At 41.6% G+C, this 20004-nt stretch overlaps 1 protein-coding gene across 1 annotated transcript in view; it reads right to left on the bottom strand.

Annotated features, from left to right (window-relative positions):
• Nucleotides 1-20004, bottom strand: part of ANTXRL (ANTXR like) — a 54107-nt gene that overhangs the window by 14512 nt on the left and 19591 nt on the right. The window contains exons 10-17 of the mRNA XM_064662784.1: nt 15661-15759; nt 13322-13391; nt 12137-12215; nt 7863-7958; nt 7439-7477; nt 4230-4328; nt 2946-3113; nt 1719-1799 (exon numbers count right to left, since the gene is read on the bottom strand). Of these exons, the coding sequence (XP_064518854.1) occupies nt 1719-1799; nt 2946-3113; nt 4230-4328; nt 7439-7477; nt 7863-7958; nt 12137-12215; nt 13322-13391; nt 15661-15759 (731 nt within the window). The remainder of the gene's footprint in view (nt 1-1718; nt 1800-2945; nt 3114-4229; nt 4329-7438; nt 7478-7862; nt 7959-12136; nt 12216-13321; nt 13392-15660; nt 15760-20004) is intronic.

Here is a 20004-nt window from a genome sequence, read left to right on the forward strand (position 1 = left end):
ATTTCACAGGCCAGGGAACAGAGATGATTCTATGATTCCACTGAATCTGGCTCAATAGGATTCTTTCCACCCTATTTCCCAGATGTACATTTGATTTTTCTAATGTTCTCCCCGATAAAATAATCCTACAGCTCACTCTGTTTTACATTGCCTCTTTTCAGCCCCTTGCTCTCCTCGCAGCAGAGCTGAAAGGCAAGGAACTGAGGATCCCTGTTCAGAGTCAGCCCCCTGCATGTTTCTTGACCATGCAGGCTAACAGAGGCTCTGTTGTGCTCTGCACTGATAGAAATGTCCCAGCCAAGGGAGTGAAAGGCAGAGGATAGATTCATATTATACAATGTTAGCTATCAAAATACAGCTGGACCTAAAGAGCCTATTCAGAACCTCTAGATCGTGCTTTAAAAGTAAATAAGGTGTCTCAAACAGCTGCCTTAAAAATGCAGCTTAGTGAAACAGTTAAGACCATTTTACAAAGTAGCATAAGAGGCTGGGTTTGTTCTATTAGTTTCCTTAAAAGCCAAAAGAAAAATGCAAGAGATTAAATACTGAAGTGGCATATTTGGTTAATAACTAGACAAACGCCATAATAGGATTTTGCTAAAAGCCAGAAACATGCAAATTATTTGCCCTAGATGATGCAAATTGGGGCTAGTTTTAAATTTTGTTATTAACTTTCAAAATCTGTTATTAGGTGTGAAAGTCACACAGGCAAACAGGCCCAGCATTAGGGCCTCTCTACCACTCCTACCCCAGAAAAGCACTTTATGGCCCCTATTGCCACAACTGTAACTCCTTCCCCTGAGAGCAAAGGTGATGAAATGTATGGAGTCTGGCCACAGGGAAGAGAAAGATGCTGTCATCTCTGCTTAGTCCTCATGTTTCAAAGTGCCATCACAGAAATCCAAACCAGCACTCAATTCTTAGGGAGCTGTCCCCTCAGAATAAAAAAATAGAGACAACCATAATGGTGCCAGGCTCTCATGAGGAAACTGAGAGCTCTGAACTAAGCTGTTGCCAGTGACCAGGCACAGTACACAGACATCTTTGTGGCTCTGAAAGGCACAAACTCCCTGTTTCCTCCCATGAGGAATCTACTCCTGACCTATTTTTGGCCAATAGACTTCATCAAGGCAGGAGATACTCTCTGCCTATACATAGAATACGATTGCGAAATGTATCTGCACAGAATTCAACAGCAACTTGGCTCTCCATTAACCTATTTGTTTTTTCATTACCTGCACAGTTCATGATTTCTCTCATTAATCACTAAACTCCATTATTAAAGCCAAGAAACATTTTTATGAAGTTGAGTAGAAAACATAATTACTGTTGTAGAACAACCACTGCATCTTAAATTTAAAACAAGCAGAACCCACGAGCAAAGAACCTGTCTTTTGACTTCAACATATTTGTCCTGGGAAAAAAAAGGCAAAGAATTTATATGACTGAAACAGTTCTCATATACTATTGTGACCAGCCAGCTCCTTCTTCATTCTGCTCAAATTATCACAGTGGAGACATTGCTGTTGACCTTTTGGGACAATACTTTTAAACAGATGCCACAGCAAACATTTTAGCTTGTTTTGAAATATCTGTTTCTTGTCAAAAAAAAAAAAAAAAAAAAAAAAAAAAAAAAAAAAAAAAAGGCTGGTTGGGAGGGAACAGCATTGCTGCTGCTAAGAGAGGAGTGACATGCCAGTGCATTTGTGACACCTTACCTTATCCCCTGGCTGTGGTCTCATAAGAGAGACTTGATCATAGCCCCGTCGAACCAAAGCCCACAGTGCGTCAAGTTTGCCCTGGAATACAAAACCAACAAGATATGACCAAGAAATTTGGTGAAAATAGCATGAGATGAAACTACAGGTGAGTTAATACAGCTTTCCTGTATTAAACTGTCTGCACACACACTGGTCCTGTGCCCTCGCCCTCTGTACACTGCTTATCTGGACAACCAGAAGGACCTCTATGGGGTAACACATACCCAATATGCAGTGGGCCAAATTCTGTCTGCTCAAAACTCACTGAGGATGACAGCAGTTTAATGTGAGCAACTCCCTTAGGAGAGACAATCAGACAGGTGTTACATTAAGGTATTAATGTTACTTGAGGTGTTACAAAAGGCAAAACAAAACTACTGTACTTATGGGAAGAGAGCTGGAACACTGATAAACAGCCACAAAGCTTTAAAATTCACAGATACTTTCCTGACAATAAATTCAAGCACTGTTTAATTCATCTGTGACTATGGTGGGGAGGGGCGAACTCATCCCACAGAGTATTGTTTTGGGACATGGCCACAGATTTCTGGGATGAGCATGGTATGCTGCTCCCTCGGCCATGCCAGCCCTCCAGTCTTCTTCTCTGTAAGCAGAGATAACAGCTATTCCCTGCCTCAAGGGTTGTGTGAGGACACATACATTAAAAGACATGGAAAAACTAGATACTATAATTACATGGGGGAAAATGGGGATGAAAGTGTGGAGAGACTGAGTGACTTGCCCAAAAATCAAACACTTGGTCTTGTGGCTGAACTAGAGGGAAACAGAGCTGGACTCCAACCCAAGGCCTTAGCCACGATGCAGTCAAAGCAAGGATGGTGCACTTTATCCGATCCTCTTTTTGACTGCCTTGAGATGGCACAAAACAGCATCCTGCCCCCCAGCAAGATTTGAGCAATCTGCTGTTACAATCCACACTGTATCTAGAAAGACAGTGTGAGTTGAGGAAAGGCTCATGCCCTTCACTCTTCCTCAAAAATCTATGGCAATACAGTGCCAGGTGAGATGCATGTTCCAAGAAACAAGCAAAGCTGAGGATTAAGAGCTACTTTTCCAAATAGGCTTTCCCAGCTCTGCAGAAAGAAAGGTTGTGCTAAGGAAGTGGAATGTAGTATCATATATGACATGAGAGACTTAATAAAAAATGAGGGTCAGACACATTACCTTGATAGGAGTGTACCATTTTCGCTGGGAAGGTGGTTTTCTCACATGGGGCTTCTTTGGCTTAGGTTCCCAGGGCTCATACTCCTGTTCTGGCAACTTAATAATAGCGTTTTTGGGTTTCTCCAATTTTGCTCCTTCCTCCGTTGACCCCTTGTCTCCCCATCGCACCTGAAGACAGGAGAGCACACTGTAAGTAGAGACACTTCAGCAGTCCCCACTGTCAAGTGGTTTCCACAGACATTAATCTAGTTCCCATCGGATGTCCCAGTGCCACCAGAAATGAAGTCAAATTTATGAAAGCACCGAACTCCCACCATAATCAGAAATACACATTTAAGAGTAAAATAGTCTCATTCAAAAGCTTCTTGAACTACTAGCCTTTTCACCTTCCAGTAATTTAAAGTGGTGTGGGAATTCACAGCATCTGGGGCAGATGAGAATCATTAAGGTTGGAAAGACCTCTAAGCTGATTGAGTCCAACTGTCCAACCATTAACCCAGCAGCACCATGTATGCCATTAAACCATATCTCAAGTGCCACATCCACACACCTTTTCAACACTTCCAGGGATGGTAATTCCACTTCTTCCCTGGACAGCCTGTTCCAACTCCTGATTACCCTTTAAGTGACATTGCTAGAAATCATCTTTAGGCCCTCAGCTGATACAGGTGAATGACAATCACTGACTCCCTGCAATGTACATGCCACAGGACACCACAAGGCAGATTCTTTTCACAGTGACACCTCACACTTCAGGACTGACTTGTGTATGAATTGGATTTGATTCATTGGCCAATTTCAACATAGATGTGCTTTTGTGTATCAGGAGTTAATGCTTAAATGGAAAAAAAAATGCAAAAGAAAAAGAAAAATCACTGGTTTAAATTCCTCAAACCAACTGCCTTCAGCCTTTGCATAGATGGCACCCTCAAATACTTAAAATCAGTGCAGCCCTGTCTGAAGTCTTTCTGACAAGAGAACTGGACACAACTGCACTGAAGAGTTTGACTGGGTAAATTAAAACCTCTTTTGGTGTTTATCTCATTTCTTCCTCTGCAAAATTTCTCTGGCTTATAATGCTAGATTCATTTAATTATTCACGCAAATGATAGCAGCTTGATCTCTGTTACTTGGACAGCAGGTGCAAATCAGGTAGACAAGCTCTAATTAAATCCCAGTCTCCAGTCCATCAAGGTACCTTTTCAAAAGTCACATTAAAACATATTGGTACAATTTTTAACTAAATGTGACGGGTTTTACAACACTAAAGAATAAGCCAAATACCTCCATCCTCTTAATCCCACCAACACCTCGACCTCCATAATAAGATGCATCCACGGTTGGCCACTTTTTCTTTGGCAATCCATCTTCATCATCTGATTCCTGTGGGAAAGACAAGGAGATATTACAGCTGTTCTCACATAAACAGCAAAAACTATGGAAAACAGCTGAATATCCTATGGTCCAGTCATTGGATATCTGGCTCTGTGTGTTATGCTTATTTGCTGATCAAAAAAAAAAAAGAAAAAAAGTCTCTTGTCTCTGCAGCTGCAATTTTAACTAGGAAAGCCAAAGAAGACTGTCTATTCCTCTCCCCAGGCAGCTTTTATTTAGTCAAATATGCACTGAGCTCCAAAATCCCAACTGACTTGTAAGGGATGGCAAAATGCAGATGAATCTCACACTATACTGGATTGCCACTATGCTATGCAGAAAATGCAGCAATCAGTTAGCCCAAATAACTAATTTATTAGTTGCACTTTTAGAAATTATTGTCACCTAACAGAGGAAAACACAGTGAGTTTTCTACACGTTCATCAGACCCTTTTCTCATGGCAGTTGTAACAAGTTATTCTACACCACTTGATTCTTTGCAGGCTCAAGCTGTACAGTTTGAAAGCAGGAATCAGACAGGAGCATCTCCAAATTGTCAGGGAGCTCAGATCCAGAACAATTATGAACACTGCAGGTTATTTTTAAGGAACATGCAAGTCAGAATCAGGGACTTACTTCAGGTTCATTTTCTATTCTTGCTTAACTAAAAATTGGCAGATATTTCTGGTTCGACAACCCTGGGGACACATCTCCAGCTCTATCATCTTGAGCCAATGGAAGTCACTGATATATGAATAGATTTCTCAGACTCCTCATCATTACACTGACTTAAGGCACCTGAAAGTCACACCATGACACTCTCCAAGTACACACATAAATGAGGAAAGGGCCCAACAAGCCTCCTACAATATTATTTTCATTCCTCACACACTAACAAAGACAAATAACTATACCTCGTGCTGGTATGCAGATGTGTGTGCTGCTCTTGGACTGGCCATGCACAGTGCTCTCTGCTAATTTTCATCAGTACAGGTATGTTTCTAGAAACACTACCTGGACTTAACTTTTAATAAAAAAAATAAAATTAAAAGAATCAAGTGAAATCCAAATACTGTAGATGGACATAAATTACTGTCACATTACTAGCTGACAGTTTCTCAAAATTGCCTTTTGTGTTTCTATTGGAATGACAGGAATTAACAGCCCAAAAGTCAAGAATAGCTTTTTAAAAACATGATTTAATTTTTATTTGTTTGTATTTAGCTCTTAGGTTATGCCTTGGAGAAAGGATTCCATCAGTTATTCAGTGACATGTGATCTCTCAGCTATGGTTCAACGGGTCAATTCCTCCAACAAATTCTTCAGTATGGCCAGGAAAGGCTAGAGTTGACATTTCCATGAACTAGTAAGGGGAGTTTGAGTTTGGGGTTTTTGTTGTTTTGTTTTGGCTTTTTGGTTTGGTGTTTTTTTATGATTTATTATTGCTGTGTTTTGGTTTTATCCCAATTCAGGGAAATAAATATACAAGAAAGGTATTATGGTTTGGTGTTGGGGTTTGTTGCTGTTTCACTTAGTTGTTTTTTTTAAAGAGTATAACAAATGCACAAATTTTATCCCACTTCATGCCACATCTAAACCAGTACCCAGTGAACTACATCAGCATTTTTAATACGTTTATATTTAATTGTGAACCTGAGTACTATATAAAATATTCTGCCTCTTCTATGAGATATAACAGAGATTACAAGCATTCATGTCTAACAGCTCTTGCTGCTGGCAAGCCTGACACTGGCAAGACACAGTTAATAATGACAGCTGATATTTTTCCAGCTAATACAGGATTTATATGAAATATCCCCAATACTGAACATACAGCATAGAAACATTCACAGCTACCACATGGAAATCTAATGCTTGTGGTTAAGTTTCACATAACTATATACTGTTTAAGAGCAGCAACACCAAACTGCATCAGCTAAAGGGCAAGTCACCATATCTAGAGAGGCTAGTGCTAAGTGTAATGAAACAACAATCCATACTGGATAAAGACAAGGCCAATTAATGAGATGGATAACATCTGTATTCTGCGTTATTCCTGGAGGCTTACATCAGTTTAGTCTCTTTTTTTGCATTTAAAATTTCTGCTGATGACAATAATTGCAAAGCATCTGGGAACTCTGCTGCAGGGGTATAATGCTCTCTGCAACCTTCAAACACAGCATGGCTGCAATTGCACACTTTGTGATAACACTAATCACACTAAAAACATGAATTTTGGTGTGTATTCTGAAGTTAAATTGTTACAGTGCTCAGGACAAGCAACAGGATCACATACACAGTAATGGTGGCCTCTAGCAACCTCAAAACAGCAGCTGTCGTTGCCTCCTCATATTCATGCCAAGTTACAGCAAGTTAGCAGCAAACTGTAAGACTCTCTTGTGGGTTACCAAGTATTTTTCCATCATTTAACTGTCTATGCCTATGAAAGAAATAAAGGCAGGCATAAGTTTTCTCTGGAGTAATTTTATTTACGTCTTCTATTTTCATGAAATTAGTACAGTGCAACTAAGCTGAGGTCAGGGTCAGTGAGTTACTGTCTCCAAAAGAGCTAAATAGAACCCTGCCTCAAACAGCACAACCTAAATGACGAAAGGCTAAATGTCCTTCCAAAGGTCACTCTGCAGAAGAGCCACTGCCAGGGCAGGCTTTTGTCTCCCTCTCCTGTAGCAAAGCCACAAGAATGTGGCCTTTGCTGTCCTTTCCTTCAGCTGCCAGACTGTTCCTTACTGCCAATCTGTGCTAAACTCCTGCTGAGAACAGTGTCAGCTTTACTGGAGGAGGGACAGCTGTCAGCACAGACTGAGAAGCAAAGACTTGCTTACACACCTGTTCGAAGCACAGCAGAAGGAACGAAATACCATAGGAACTGTTGGTCTGTGGACTTCTGAGTTATGCAATTATTTCCTCTCTGGATGGAAGCAGCCTTGCTGTATGTATATAAAGAAGCCAGAAGGCAGAAATAACTGCCCTGACCGAGAGGACTTCCTTTCACAGCCTTCAAGGTGTCATTAAGACACCTACAGGGGTGACATTCCTGGGCAACACAATACACTACAGTGGCTGCAGAAAGTGCAACAGCTCCAAAATAGCATACTCACAGGCTCTGGGGGTGGTGGTGGTGGAGGCTCCTTGATCACCTGGAATATACAAATATTGGGAGAAATCTGAGACAATGGTAGGGTTCATCCATCTCAATGCTTTGTTCTCTTTGTTTTCTTGATCATATCACAATTGAGCTGTTGTGCTTCATTCTCATACATGCAATCCCTACAGAAACTTAAGCAACACCCACAAGCTTACTTAAACTTCTCATTCAGCGTAAAAATCACATATGCCTTGAAACAATCAAAACCCCAGACTAGAGTGACTTCAACAAGCACTTTAAGCAACTTGTTGAATCAGGACTTTACAAATATGGCAACATTTTTCTTAAGCAGTTAACCACCCACTCCAACACTTTAGCTGTGTGCTTTTGCCGAGAATAGATAAAACTAAGTCAACAGAATAAAAAACTGTACTTACCACTGTGCAGCAAAGGGGCCAAAACCACCACAGTAGAGCCAGAGCCAGCAGCAGGAAGAGAATCAGGAGAGCAATGAAAAGGATGGTCCCAGTCAGCTGCAAATAAGATGATTACATCTGGGTTATCTGCTATGTCTCAAAGAAGGCAGGAGCCCTGAAGTTACACATTTAGAATCAACTTTCACTCATTACAAGGTCTCAGGAAGATTGTGATCTTAATCTTCATTAAAATCGTAACAGTATTTGATGTGACAAACCTGTATTTGAAGCCACGAAATCAGGGGAGCATCTCCTGTTTTGCAGTGTGCATATGTATAATTTATGTATGAATTTTTGGTATGTTTATAGCCCATTAGATTCAAGAGTCTTAAACCTGTACACAATCCATTTTGTCCTGACAGGTTCCTTAATACTGTCAGAGGGGCATTGCAAACTACATCACCACAGACTCTCAGGCATGCAGAATAACCTTTCATCACTAGAGATGCAGAATATGCAAATGCTGATATCCAAGGAATAGGAATACTGGAGACAAGACCTTATAGGTAACTGTTTGCACATCAGTATCACAGAACAGAGAACAACTTACTTGCCCAGAGCATCAGCTCCAAGCCTGCCTGTATTGCCTTGACCCAAACTGCACACACAACCCTTGCCTGAGTGATTATGCAAACTAGTCAATAATGCTGTTGGTTCTTGGTATGCTTCTTAGGGCTGGTTTGACAATTTTTATGAGATGCTGTAATCATTATCTTAAGCACTTCTGATTCTTATACTCCATTGATCTCTCTGCAGAGAACAGTGAGACTCTGGGGATGGATAGCTAAGGGTCTACCTTCAAAATCCAACTTAAATTTTCTTTAAAATTACTAGAAAAAAAAAAGTAAGTTTCAACACTTGAATTTAGCTTTCTGGAGCAGGTAGGCAACCAAAGAGAATCACAGCTCTGATTTTTCCAGATAAATCTTGATGGATCCTTTGAACTTGTAGCATTTCACATCAGTGCACTCAGAAGAGGCATTAACTCTGTGTATTGCTCTGATGACTACAGGAATCAAGTTTTCATATGCTCCTTGGCTCCTGCAGAACACAAAGAGCACATGGCTTTTGGAAATTAAACACTTGTCACAGATGGGCACTGCTGGGATGTGCCCTATCCTTGGACTGCACTGGTTTCGGGAATAATGTTAAGATTAGCTCCAGCTATATTTAAATTTTTTTTTATATATTGGGAAAGAAACCTCTTCAATGGTAGATTTTCAGAACTTCAGAAGAGGTTCAATTCACCAGCAACATGGTAACAAAGACCAGGCAAAACCTGGCAGCAAACTAGAGGAGAGCCTGAGTCTAGGAAGATGTGAAAAGAGCTTGAAGAAAGGTCGGTGAATCAGGCTGAGGAAATAAGAGTTGGCTAGAGAGGAAGCTGTAAGAGATTTTCAAAAAAGGACAGGTGAGAGGATAAAGTGAAAGAAAGCAAATTCCAAAAAAGACTTAGAGATGACAAAACCCATGAGATTCACCTTATTAAATCTGAAACTACTTACTGAATTCCCATGACACCAGAAACTGATCCTTAGCCCCTTCTTACAAAAGGGGCTGTTCTAAGTGCATTTGTTTTCCCTTCAGAAAACAAAAAGGCTGAGGGTGGAAAAGAAAGTATTAGCTGATAAGAACTTGCAAAATCTGGGTGAGATCCCAAGTGATTGAGTTGAGTGATAGTTAGTTCTTTCTCAGGCCAAATCCTAGAGCTGTCAGGACTGACATGTTCAATATGGGATTTACACAAACACAGCACCTACTCCATGCCTTTAGGTGGGTAACCCAGTACCCCCTATCTGTGTCACAGCATCACCATCCCTCCACTGCTCCGTGGCTTTTTGTTATAAATACAACAAACTGACCTGTTTGGGATAAGCTATTTAGCTCACCTTCATTTGGTCAGGGAGCAGCTGGAGTGCTGCAACATGTGTACCAGACTCCCTGCTCAAAGAAGTCTTGTTAGAGGACACACTACCCAGCTGCAGTTCAGCACTACAGCCCCCCTCTCTGGCCCTCCTAAGGCCCCGTGTAGCACTAAAGCATCTGGAAAGCAAATACTTGAAGAGGTATTAATTCCCAGTGAAGTCAGTTTGCTGAGAAAAGGGTGAGTAAAAATCAAGTATAGCTTTAGGAAGTATTGTTGCACTCCTTAAAAACAAATCCAAGCACAGCAGCTATGCAGTAGCACTGCTACTATTACTCCAAACACACATTACCTCCTTGTTTTGTCACCTTTGTTCTCAGGCATTGCTTTTCTCATGCTAACTGCACATATAAATTGCTGTTTGCCATAGAAGCTCAGGAGCTGCTGGCAGCAAGAAGCTAGTCTTCTTTCAGTGATTTTAATGACACAAAGCATCACAGTGAAGCTGGACTTTGAAAAGAAAATAGCAGACTTCATGCAGCTGAACAGAAATAAGCATCCCAATCACACAGAGGCTTTAGAAGTAAAGTGAAGATACTTACTGTATAGAAAGGACAGAAGGACCAGCTGGGGAGGAGAGCTGAGCAGGCCAGCTGACTGCCACCCACAGAAAAGGAAACAGGAGAGGAAAGGAAATAGAAGGAGTCTCTAAAATGAGAAGAGTGAAATGCATGAATTAAGATAAAGTTGGAAACTGAATTGCCAACCTCCCTGCTTATGGGATGTAACTGGAGTGAGACAGTATTTTTACACCAGCTGTGAACGAGGCTTCCTGCCTCCTTCACATTAAATCTGCAATAGACTGGTCAAAAACTGTCAGACTGACAGGACTGGAGATTGGATTCCTCTTTTTATTCTAAGGCTACCAAGAAGAAAAGCTTTCTCAATCCATGCTCTGGCCTTTAGGAACCCCAGCTAGGGCTGAGACTTCAGTCTTCATCAGAAATAGGTTACATACGGGTAACTAAATGCACCATTTAACACTTTTGTTACACTGCAGACTTGAAAGGTTTTATTGTACTTGAGGTAAAAGAGTGGAATAAAATGTGAAAATATCAGTCTTCAGTATTGAAAATCTGGAGAAAAGTTCTGTAAAATAGAAACGATCAGGTAAAGCAGCAAACACATCACTTCTAAATTGAGTCCCTGCACCCCAAAGTATTTCAGCAATCTGTTGTGAGATTTCCCACTTTCATCACTGAAAACTTCAAAAAATGAGATCTGCAAGTTCCAGTCACTGCCTCTATCTGCATTCCTGCCCTTCTCCTCTGCAGCTGTCAAAATGGCCAACAATGATTACAAGCCAATATGACAGCATTTGGCATAGGCTATAAAAGTCCTTTTGACACTAATAATAATAAAGTTCAAGTTTGATACAAATTGTTTGCTATCAGGTACTTCAGCCAACTTGGTTTAGACCAGAAGCACCGGGTTACATCTTTAGTTACAGTGCTCACTTGCATCAGCTATGGGCATTGCCTATTTTTACCCCAAAGGTAAGGAAGACAATTGCTTATCTAGTAGTCAGTTTCTTAATTTTGATTGTTTGATTCTAAAAATCAGACTTTGATAAAGGATTACTTCTAGCTGTTTTCCCTGACACTTCACCTGGTCTTTCTGACCATGAGATTCTTGTATCCTAACCATCACTGTCCACAACAGCACACTCTCTCTTGGTTGGGCTAAGCAGCAGCATTTTATTAAGATGCTCATATCAGGATCTGAGAGTTCTATTTCTTTCTGGTCATCCCACAAGACACCAAGAGAAAAAGCAAGCAGACCCTATCACTAAAACTTAGAAAACACCTTAGCAAATCCTGAATTAGTAAAGGAAAATTGTGGTGGTCAAAGAACAAATGCTGTAAGCTCCAACCAAAAACAACCATGTCAATTTAGAGGACCTTTCATTCTGTGGCCCTTCCTGATCAAAGTCCTAACAGTTGCCTTTTTACTCCAGATCCCATTAGGTATCCCAAAGCTCAACAGGGTGTTGCTTCCTGATGCTCCTTCCATCATTTTCTCAGATCACCTGCCAGTAAGATCCTAGCTTTGAGGATCTCTCTCTTGGAATAGGAATGCCTTTTGTTGTAATTTTTTATTCAAGTAATCTGTCATGATTGTCTATCATCAATAACAATTTAATCTTAAGTAGCCCTGGTTATTTTTCCAAGAGCTGCTTCCATCTGGTCAGTAACTGTGATGCAGAAGCTGTAGAGAGACCACGCTCGCTCAAGAAGGCTTTGCCTAAACAACCACAGTTTCTTTCCAAGATCTCCTAGTTTCTCTGTCAAGCCCCATTGCAATTACTTACACAATGTGTGCTGGTGATGCTGACAGAGCTGGAGATGAACGTTAGCCCATTGTTCATGCTGACTTGTAGGAAAACCACCCTAAAGCACAAAACAGATACACTTACTTTTAGTGTCATATTTACACCCACTGTTACCTTTACTCTGGCTCTCTTTTAGCCATTGGCTCACAAACACACACAGACAGTGTGTCCTGCTGAGTCAAGGCATTTTCATGGCTCCAGGCACATACCTGCATTTGCCTCTCTGCTTGCCCAGGAACTACCCTTTTTATGTTGCCTTAATTGAGATGGGACATATCCTCTTTATAAAAAAAACTTCTCCACCTGGGGCAAAGGGCACTAGGCCAGTGAATTAGAACAATGTCTCAGACATTTGCCATACTACCCTAAAGAGCACAAGAAACTAAGATTTTTTTTTAACCCCCTTCTGCAACTTAATGCACGAGAATGTTTCTTTTGTAATTCAAGTAAATCCAGAATACATGCACAGAGGTTAAGGGTAAAAACACTGAAATAACAGTGAAATTTTAGAAGATTCTGTCCTTAGCCATTCTCCAATATTAGAGAAAGGATCTAAGGGGGGAAAAATAAAAAATAATAGTAATAAAAAAGGACAAAACCCAACCAAACAAATTTGCTTCACCCACAAATACAAAGGGGGATAGAGGCCCAGTACAGTATTTAAGCACCCACAAGATCACCAAGGGGAAAGGTAGGGCATTATGCCATGTCTCCTAGGAGTCTAAAGGATTAAAACAGCTGAAAAATACCAACACTAGACAGAGCAGGGCAAAATACAGGAAGCAATATCTATAACAGCAGCAAAGCAATTAAAATCAAGCATCTCCTTTCAATCAAAACTAAAAGTTTGCCTGTAATTTAATTACCTTTTGGTTTGAAAAAACATGATATAGGAACAAAGGAGGAATCACCATTCTATGATATGGGGCCATGGTCCAGCAAGACCTTTGGTTAAACTGTGCTAAAGACCCAGCATTGAATAGGGCTATGCTGGCTCATACTAGGAAAGGATTTGGCACAAAGGGGATGGCTGCAATCTGACACACATATACATAAATTTATTAGCTAGACACTTTGGGCAAAATTGTGAGCCTTTGGCTCAGTAATGACATCCTCATCCAGAAGTCCACTCTCTCTTGATACATGCTGGAAAGAAATACTTACTGTCCAACATCTTCTATCACTGGTGCTGGGCAAAGTAAGTAAGTATCGTGAATAAGAGTCGGTTTTTCATCTGAAAAGAAATTAATATAACTATCAGGGATGAAAAAAATAAATTGTTCCAAGCAGGCTACCCCTTGGAGAAGTGCTGACATGAATGACAGCCACAGATCAACTCAGTATATGTGAGAGTACCAATACTCCCCAGTGGTGCTGATTACCAACTAGAATAACCATTCATGTTGATGCCAACATGATGCTACCAGGCTAGAGGTATCACAGCTAAGAAATGGAAGTGTACCTCTGTTCCTGACAGCAGTGATCAGCCATTTGGAATTCAGCTTTGAGCAGTATCAATCATCCCATCTGAAAAGTGCATGCAACCTCTACTCATACTGAATACTCTGACCCCTCAATTACTCAAGGGGTCAAAAGTTTAGCGTTCAGTTTTTATCTACCCACTGTCAAATACACACAGAGCAGAATCCAAGGTTGCACTGTTTGAGCCCAGGAGAAAGGAAGGACAGAGATGGGGCAGAGCTAAAACTGACAAATACTGGAGAAAAAAACCCAAACCAACCAGGGCTGGTCATTTACAGGAGCCAAACAGAGAGGGGCCATGACTGGTGTTCCCTTGAGACCTACCCTGCACTAGCTGCTTCTGCTGTACCTGACCTCCCCTCTGTGGCAACATAAACTGCAAATAGCCCATGTTTATAAGGGTTTGGTACACGCAGAGCCAAAAGCACGGCCATGGGTGTTTTCCCACCTTCTTGCACACCACTACTCCAGCAGCCAGCAGTGTTAATCCTTTAGCTTTCAGAAGTCACATCCAGAAAGCCAAGTCCCATGAACATAGACAGGAGGCCCAGCAGTAATCCTGCAATGGCATTCCACTAGAAGTGGGTAAACTGAGGCAGAAGAGCAGACACAGTACTGCTGTGACTACAGCTTAGCTCTAAATGGCCAGCAAAGCAGCTCTGGTGCTAGCCTGGAGAAAGACTGGTCTACAAGAGTTGTACCCAAGTAACGGGCTGATAAAAGCTGCCATCTTATTTACAGATATTTGTTTACTCTTTTTACCTAGGGAAAAAAAAATAATTCAAGCAACAACAAATCTAAGAGTTGGTCCTTCATGCTTTACCCACTTCAAGCACACCTGAAGACAGAACTCATTTCCCTGCCTTGGTAGAGATGACAGCATAAAAATCACTGGTGTGTTTTAGGGCCAGCCTGAGGGCAAAAAAAGCTGGCCAGCCTAAATCAGCATCTCATCACAACATCTGTTGCAGACCTAACCCAAGGAAAACACAACATGGAGCTGGAATGGAATCAGAGTAGTTTTCCTCCTGTGTATTTCCAGGCCCAGGTCAGCACTCACTGTGTGAAGTCCAATCAAGGTGCTAGCGGATTGGGGACAAGAAAAAAAAAAGCAAAAAGTCTGTTTAACTGATAAACCACAAGAAACAAATCCTGGTTAAAGGGCATCTGTAAGTGGAATGAGAGCAAGACCACCAGAGCTGATTTAATGAAGTATCCACGTAGACAACTTGGACAAGAAATGAAGGAGCAATTCATTTGCTCCCTCTTGTAAGTGAATTCACTGCTAGAGAAGGCACCAGTCTGAGCACGACAGGATGTGAAAGCCTCTACTGTGCTCAGCCAACAAGGGTAGCACATACAAAAAAGGAGCAGAGCTTCCCCTTCCCACACCATGCTTCACCCTGCCAGACATACACAGCTTCTCAGGAGTCAGGGAACTGCTGAGAAACTGGACACTCAGTCTTTTTTGGAGATTCAGTCCTTTGCCTAGCTGCTGAGACAGCAAACAAAAGACCCTGTCCAGGGCAGCAATGACAGGGAATTTCCATGTTACACAGTCACTGTGGTGGGACCAGCAACTGGTGTCAGAGAGGAACAGAGCAGGCCTGGGAGGGCTTGGTTTTTTTATGGCAATTGTCTCCTGAACTGGTGAATAAAAACTGAAAACACCACCACAGGATCAAGATAACGTTACTTCTTTTTACTTGGAATGGGAAGTAATTTTTATTCTCCACCTTAAAACCTGATACCCACTCTTCTCTGCCATATGCATCACCCATGTGCATCACTACAATGATGCTGTGCAGCAGCATGCCCCATTTAAGCACTCAACACAATGCCCACAGGTCACAAGACTGAATAAGAATGAATTTCAAGCTTTCTTTAAGCGTAGATCTCTGCCCCAGCTCCCCCTCATATCTGCTGCAAGGACTCCCCTTAACATGGATGAGTGTTGGCCTGTGTTCCATGAGGTGATCCAGCCACAGGCGTCACTAGAATACACCAGCCTGCAAACTTACTGATAGTAAGGCTGTCATTGAGCTTGAAGCTGCAGAGTACTTGGTCAATATTTCTTGCATGATAAAAGCCGTTGCCTCTTACCACAACTTGAAAGGATTCTGCAAGTGAAAATATAGAAAGAAGATTTATGAAAAATAAATAACAGTATTTCAGTTCAGAATGACCTGAATTAAAACATGACAATTACTGTTCTCTGCCCTATGCCTGAAAGAAAACATTTCCCCTGACACTCTCTCTGTTCAGCAGCAATGGCCAAGAGCATTACATGGCATTAGTGCTTTACAGAGTCTTCTCTTTGTCTTAAGTTGGCTTCCACAAGCGTAACACGGATCCACAATGCCTTGAAGGTGCCACAGTAAAACTAAGTCTGACTTGACTGATGTTATCTCATGCTTCCTCCGTGGCTTTTGGAACAGACACCTTGCACAAGGCACCAGTCCTTCCTCCTCTCTCCACGGCAGATGGCACTTGGCTGTAAGCAGCAGCTCTGTTCAGGGAGATGCTGACAGGCAGGACTCCCTCTTAAATCCCCTGTGAACTAGAGAGAAAGCTTTGCATCTGGTACAAACCCTGGAAAAAAAAAAACAACCAACAGTCCTCCTGCCCGTACAATAATTGAGTCCATGCACAGCCCCACTCAGCATCTGCTCTGCATGGGAATACCTAAGGTGCCATCATTTTCTTTGTGCTCTTCCCCCACAACCTTGTCCCAGCAGCTGAAACCACCAGTGGCACAAGAAGAGACCTGCCACAACTTCTGTTGCTTTATTCCTGATAGGGGAGGCACCTGTGATTTGTCATTACTGTGATAAGCAACTATGATTTGTTCATTCAAGCAGGAGAAGCATCATTGGGGTTTTTGTTTTTTTTTTTTTTTTTTTTTTTTTGGCTAATGTTCCAATAGTCTTTTTACTGACAGAGCAGTTTTGCATTTGAACGAAGCCAATATAGGAAGGGTACTGTCAAAAGGGAGATCCCAACTGCACACGCCCTCCACTGTTGGCACCACTGATCACATTGCAGAGCACTGACTTGCTCATACTCCTGGAAAATAACTTTGTTGCCAGAGACACCAGTAAAGTGACTTGCCTAGCTGAGCATCAGCTGGAAAAAGCAGCATAAAGGAGAAGGTAAGGGAGAGTGACAAGTAGTGGTAGCACCAAATGAGTTTATGTCTATCATGAAAGCACTTGGTGTCACCATATCTTTCCTGTCCCTAACTGTACTGGATAACTTGAGAAAGAAAATTATCAAGAAACCTGGCTTTGTTTTCTCAGCTTTTCCCCAGCAAGCTTTTAAGGTTATTCCTTAGTAACCTATATCGTTAACACTTCTCCTCAGAGCATTAACAATAACAAACTGTTGTTTGCTGTTCTTCCCTCCCTTTTATTGCCATAGTCCCCTTCCTCTTGAGGTGAGCATGTGTTGCCAAACTATGCATAAGATGCACTAGGAAGTGAAGTGGCAAGGGAGACTTCCCTCTAGGACACAAAAATACACTGTGGATGCTACACTGACCACAGAGATAACATCTTTAATGCAGGCAGGTGGAGAGACACTTCACAAATTTGTTCTGTCCCCAATGCATTTTTGAAACTCCCTTTGATGCTACACCCAAGCAGTCAGCTGACATCCCCAGAATGCAGCAAGGGAAAGCACAGAAGCTGCATTTTCACACATAAATGTCCTACTTTAGCTGAATCCTTCACAGGGCTCTTCCATCAGCCTCTGAAGAGCAGTTGAGACCAGCCCAATACAAGGGGAATACCAACACAGGACCTATTAATCCTCAAGCTTCAAATACAAAATCAAGAATAAACTACATAGTTCTGCACTAGTAGTGAGTAAGACCATGAACAAGTCCACATGCATTATCATTTATACTTTGATCAACATACTAAAAAGGAGAGCAAAACAATGTTTATAGGTGCATAGTTTTTAGTGATTCAGCTTTTAATTACCATTTCATACAGTGCACTGCCATATTATTTGGAGGAAGGAATTGTTATTGGATAACACTACATGAGGCCCAAAGGCAGCTGAAACACATTCAGCTCCATCTGCCTTTTCTTCATTATCAAGCTACTGCAAGGCAGGGTAGCATGAAGATGTGGGGTGCTTTAATTTTTCCATGCAAACAGCTTGTTCTTGCCAAAACCACTCTCATTTGTGGTCATTCTCACTGCACTGAGGTCTAATGCAATTCCAGGTGAATTGGACAAGGGCATTGGCAAGTTATGATCAAGGACACTCTGGTTTTCATCATAACTTGTCCTTAGAGCAGGCCTTTGAACTGACACTGGCTGCAAGAAACATGGGAATCTGAGAAGGTATTTTGGGAGGAGAAAAAGAAAATATCTGCTGGAGTGCATATTTAAATGAAACACATCCTTTGGCACCTTGCTGAAGATGATAAAATTTGAGACCTCACTGAGCACACCAAGAGCCAAATGCACAAGTCCAGCATCAGAATTTAGCCTCATTTTTATGGGAATGGTTATAGCTCCTTGCTCTCACTGGGGGTGGAAGGCACTTATTTAAACAAATTAAAATGGACTGTAGGGCACATTCATCTGCTTCTTACTCCAGAAAGAATCTTGAGTTACTCTCAGTCAGATTCATGCCTTGAGCCGTTCCACATCTAACCTAGCTGATATACTGAGAGTTGTTTGTGATGAGCATCCCTTTTTTGTTGTTAGCAGAGCTGAGAGTCATGACCAACCCTGAAGGCAACTGGGCCTCTGCCCACCCACCAGAACTACCTGCCTGGTACCACACACTGCTAGACTAGCTTGTGGCCAGCCCACTCCATAGTGACTTGCACACCCAGCTAAGATGATAATTTTTTTCTCATTTCAATTTTATATTATAAAGAAGCTTGCTAAAACAAAATTGCACTTGGATTTTTCTTGTCTCCTGAACTAATGGTCTTAAAAGGCAGCAACCACAAAGGTTTAATTGGTAGCTGTTTCAGTGGCTTTAAAAAGATACAGCAAGTAAGAAAGTTTCAACACAAGACATCAAAGGTAAAAGCTACATCTAGAAGTTTAGTCTTGTCAAGACAGTTTACCTCTCCTGCCATTCTTTTCACTGTGACTGCCACTCTGCACAGTCAGTTGTGAGCCGGTGACTGGGCAGTAACCTGTCTACCAACATAAGCTGACAAGACTTGCAGGGAAACGTAAACAGTTGGTACTGGATTTGGTTGTTGCTGTTAAGAAGCCTGCCCCTTCGGTTGCTCTGGAGCATTAATGTGTGCTGGATGATGGTCTGTTGAAATGGCTAATTCCATTTAATTTTGTGCTCTGGCTCTGGCTGCGTCCTTTTCTTCCTTAGTTACTGTCAGATCGTAGATTGCAGCTTTTGACAAGACAGCGAAGGGAAAAAGGTCAGCACTGAAATAACCGGGCAGCGCTGGCAGCGAGATGGTAGGTTGAAGCTGGTGTGCGCTGGCTGCGCTGTCGGCTCCGCTTCTCTGACTCTGATGAGAAGCTGACTGCTTGCATCCACACCTGGTAGTTGATGTGGCCAGTAGGATGCCACATCCAACAAAACCTTTCAATCACATCTGCGTACCGTGAGCATAATCAAAGCAATGATGCTGTCAAACGGGATATGAGGCACCTCCGATTCTGCACTGATAGCCTGTTTACAGGCTGCATGTCTTGGTCATTTTAAATCAGAGGGAACAGGAAGGACCCGACTACATTGCTCCACATTGGGGACAATGAATTTGCAGGGTCAAAAAGCATTAAGCATCAGATAACTGTCACAATATGACGAGATGAATTTGTAAATGGACTTGCCAGATACGTTCGTCAAAGAGAGCCAGAGTCCCAACTGGAATTGTCACCACATGGAAATTATTCCATCAGCATTTTACTAAACCTCTAGTAAGTCAAAAAAGAAGCCAAGATCACCAGTAATCACCAACACAATAGTAATTATGAGAATACTTACAAGCAGTGGGTCAGGCCCTGCTTTAAGCCCTGATCGTGACTTGCTTCCACTGAGCCACACAAAACCCTCATGATCTCATACTAGACTGCAAAAATTATTAGCAAGGCTAACTAAGTAAAAGCTAAACCCATTCTCACCTCCTCACTCCGATAAGTTTCATACAAAAAGCATGGACAGACACATTTCGAGGCTGTAAACAGGCAAGTGTCTTTGCTGGAGAATGTGATAATATATTGCACTCTTTCCAAAGGTCTATTATTTTTCAATCATCATTTTGAAATGCAAATTTCTATTATCTATTTTTTAAAAAACAAACAAACAAAAAAAGTCTAACTTAAAAGGGGGAGGAATGTTGCATTTCTAGAAAATATTATGTTCTAATT

This window comes from Pseudopipra pipra, chromosome 8, assembly GCF_036250125.1.
Source record: "Pseudopipra pipra isolate bDixPip1 chromosome 8, bDixPip1.hap1, whole genome shotgun sequence".
NCBI lineage: Eukaryota > Metazoa > Chordata > Aves > Passeriformes > Pipridae > Pseudopipra > Pseudopipra pipra.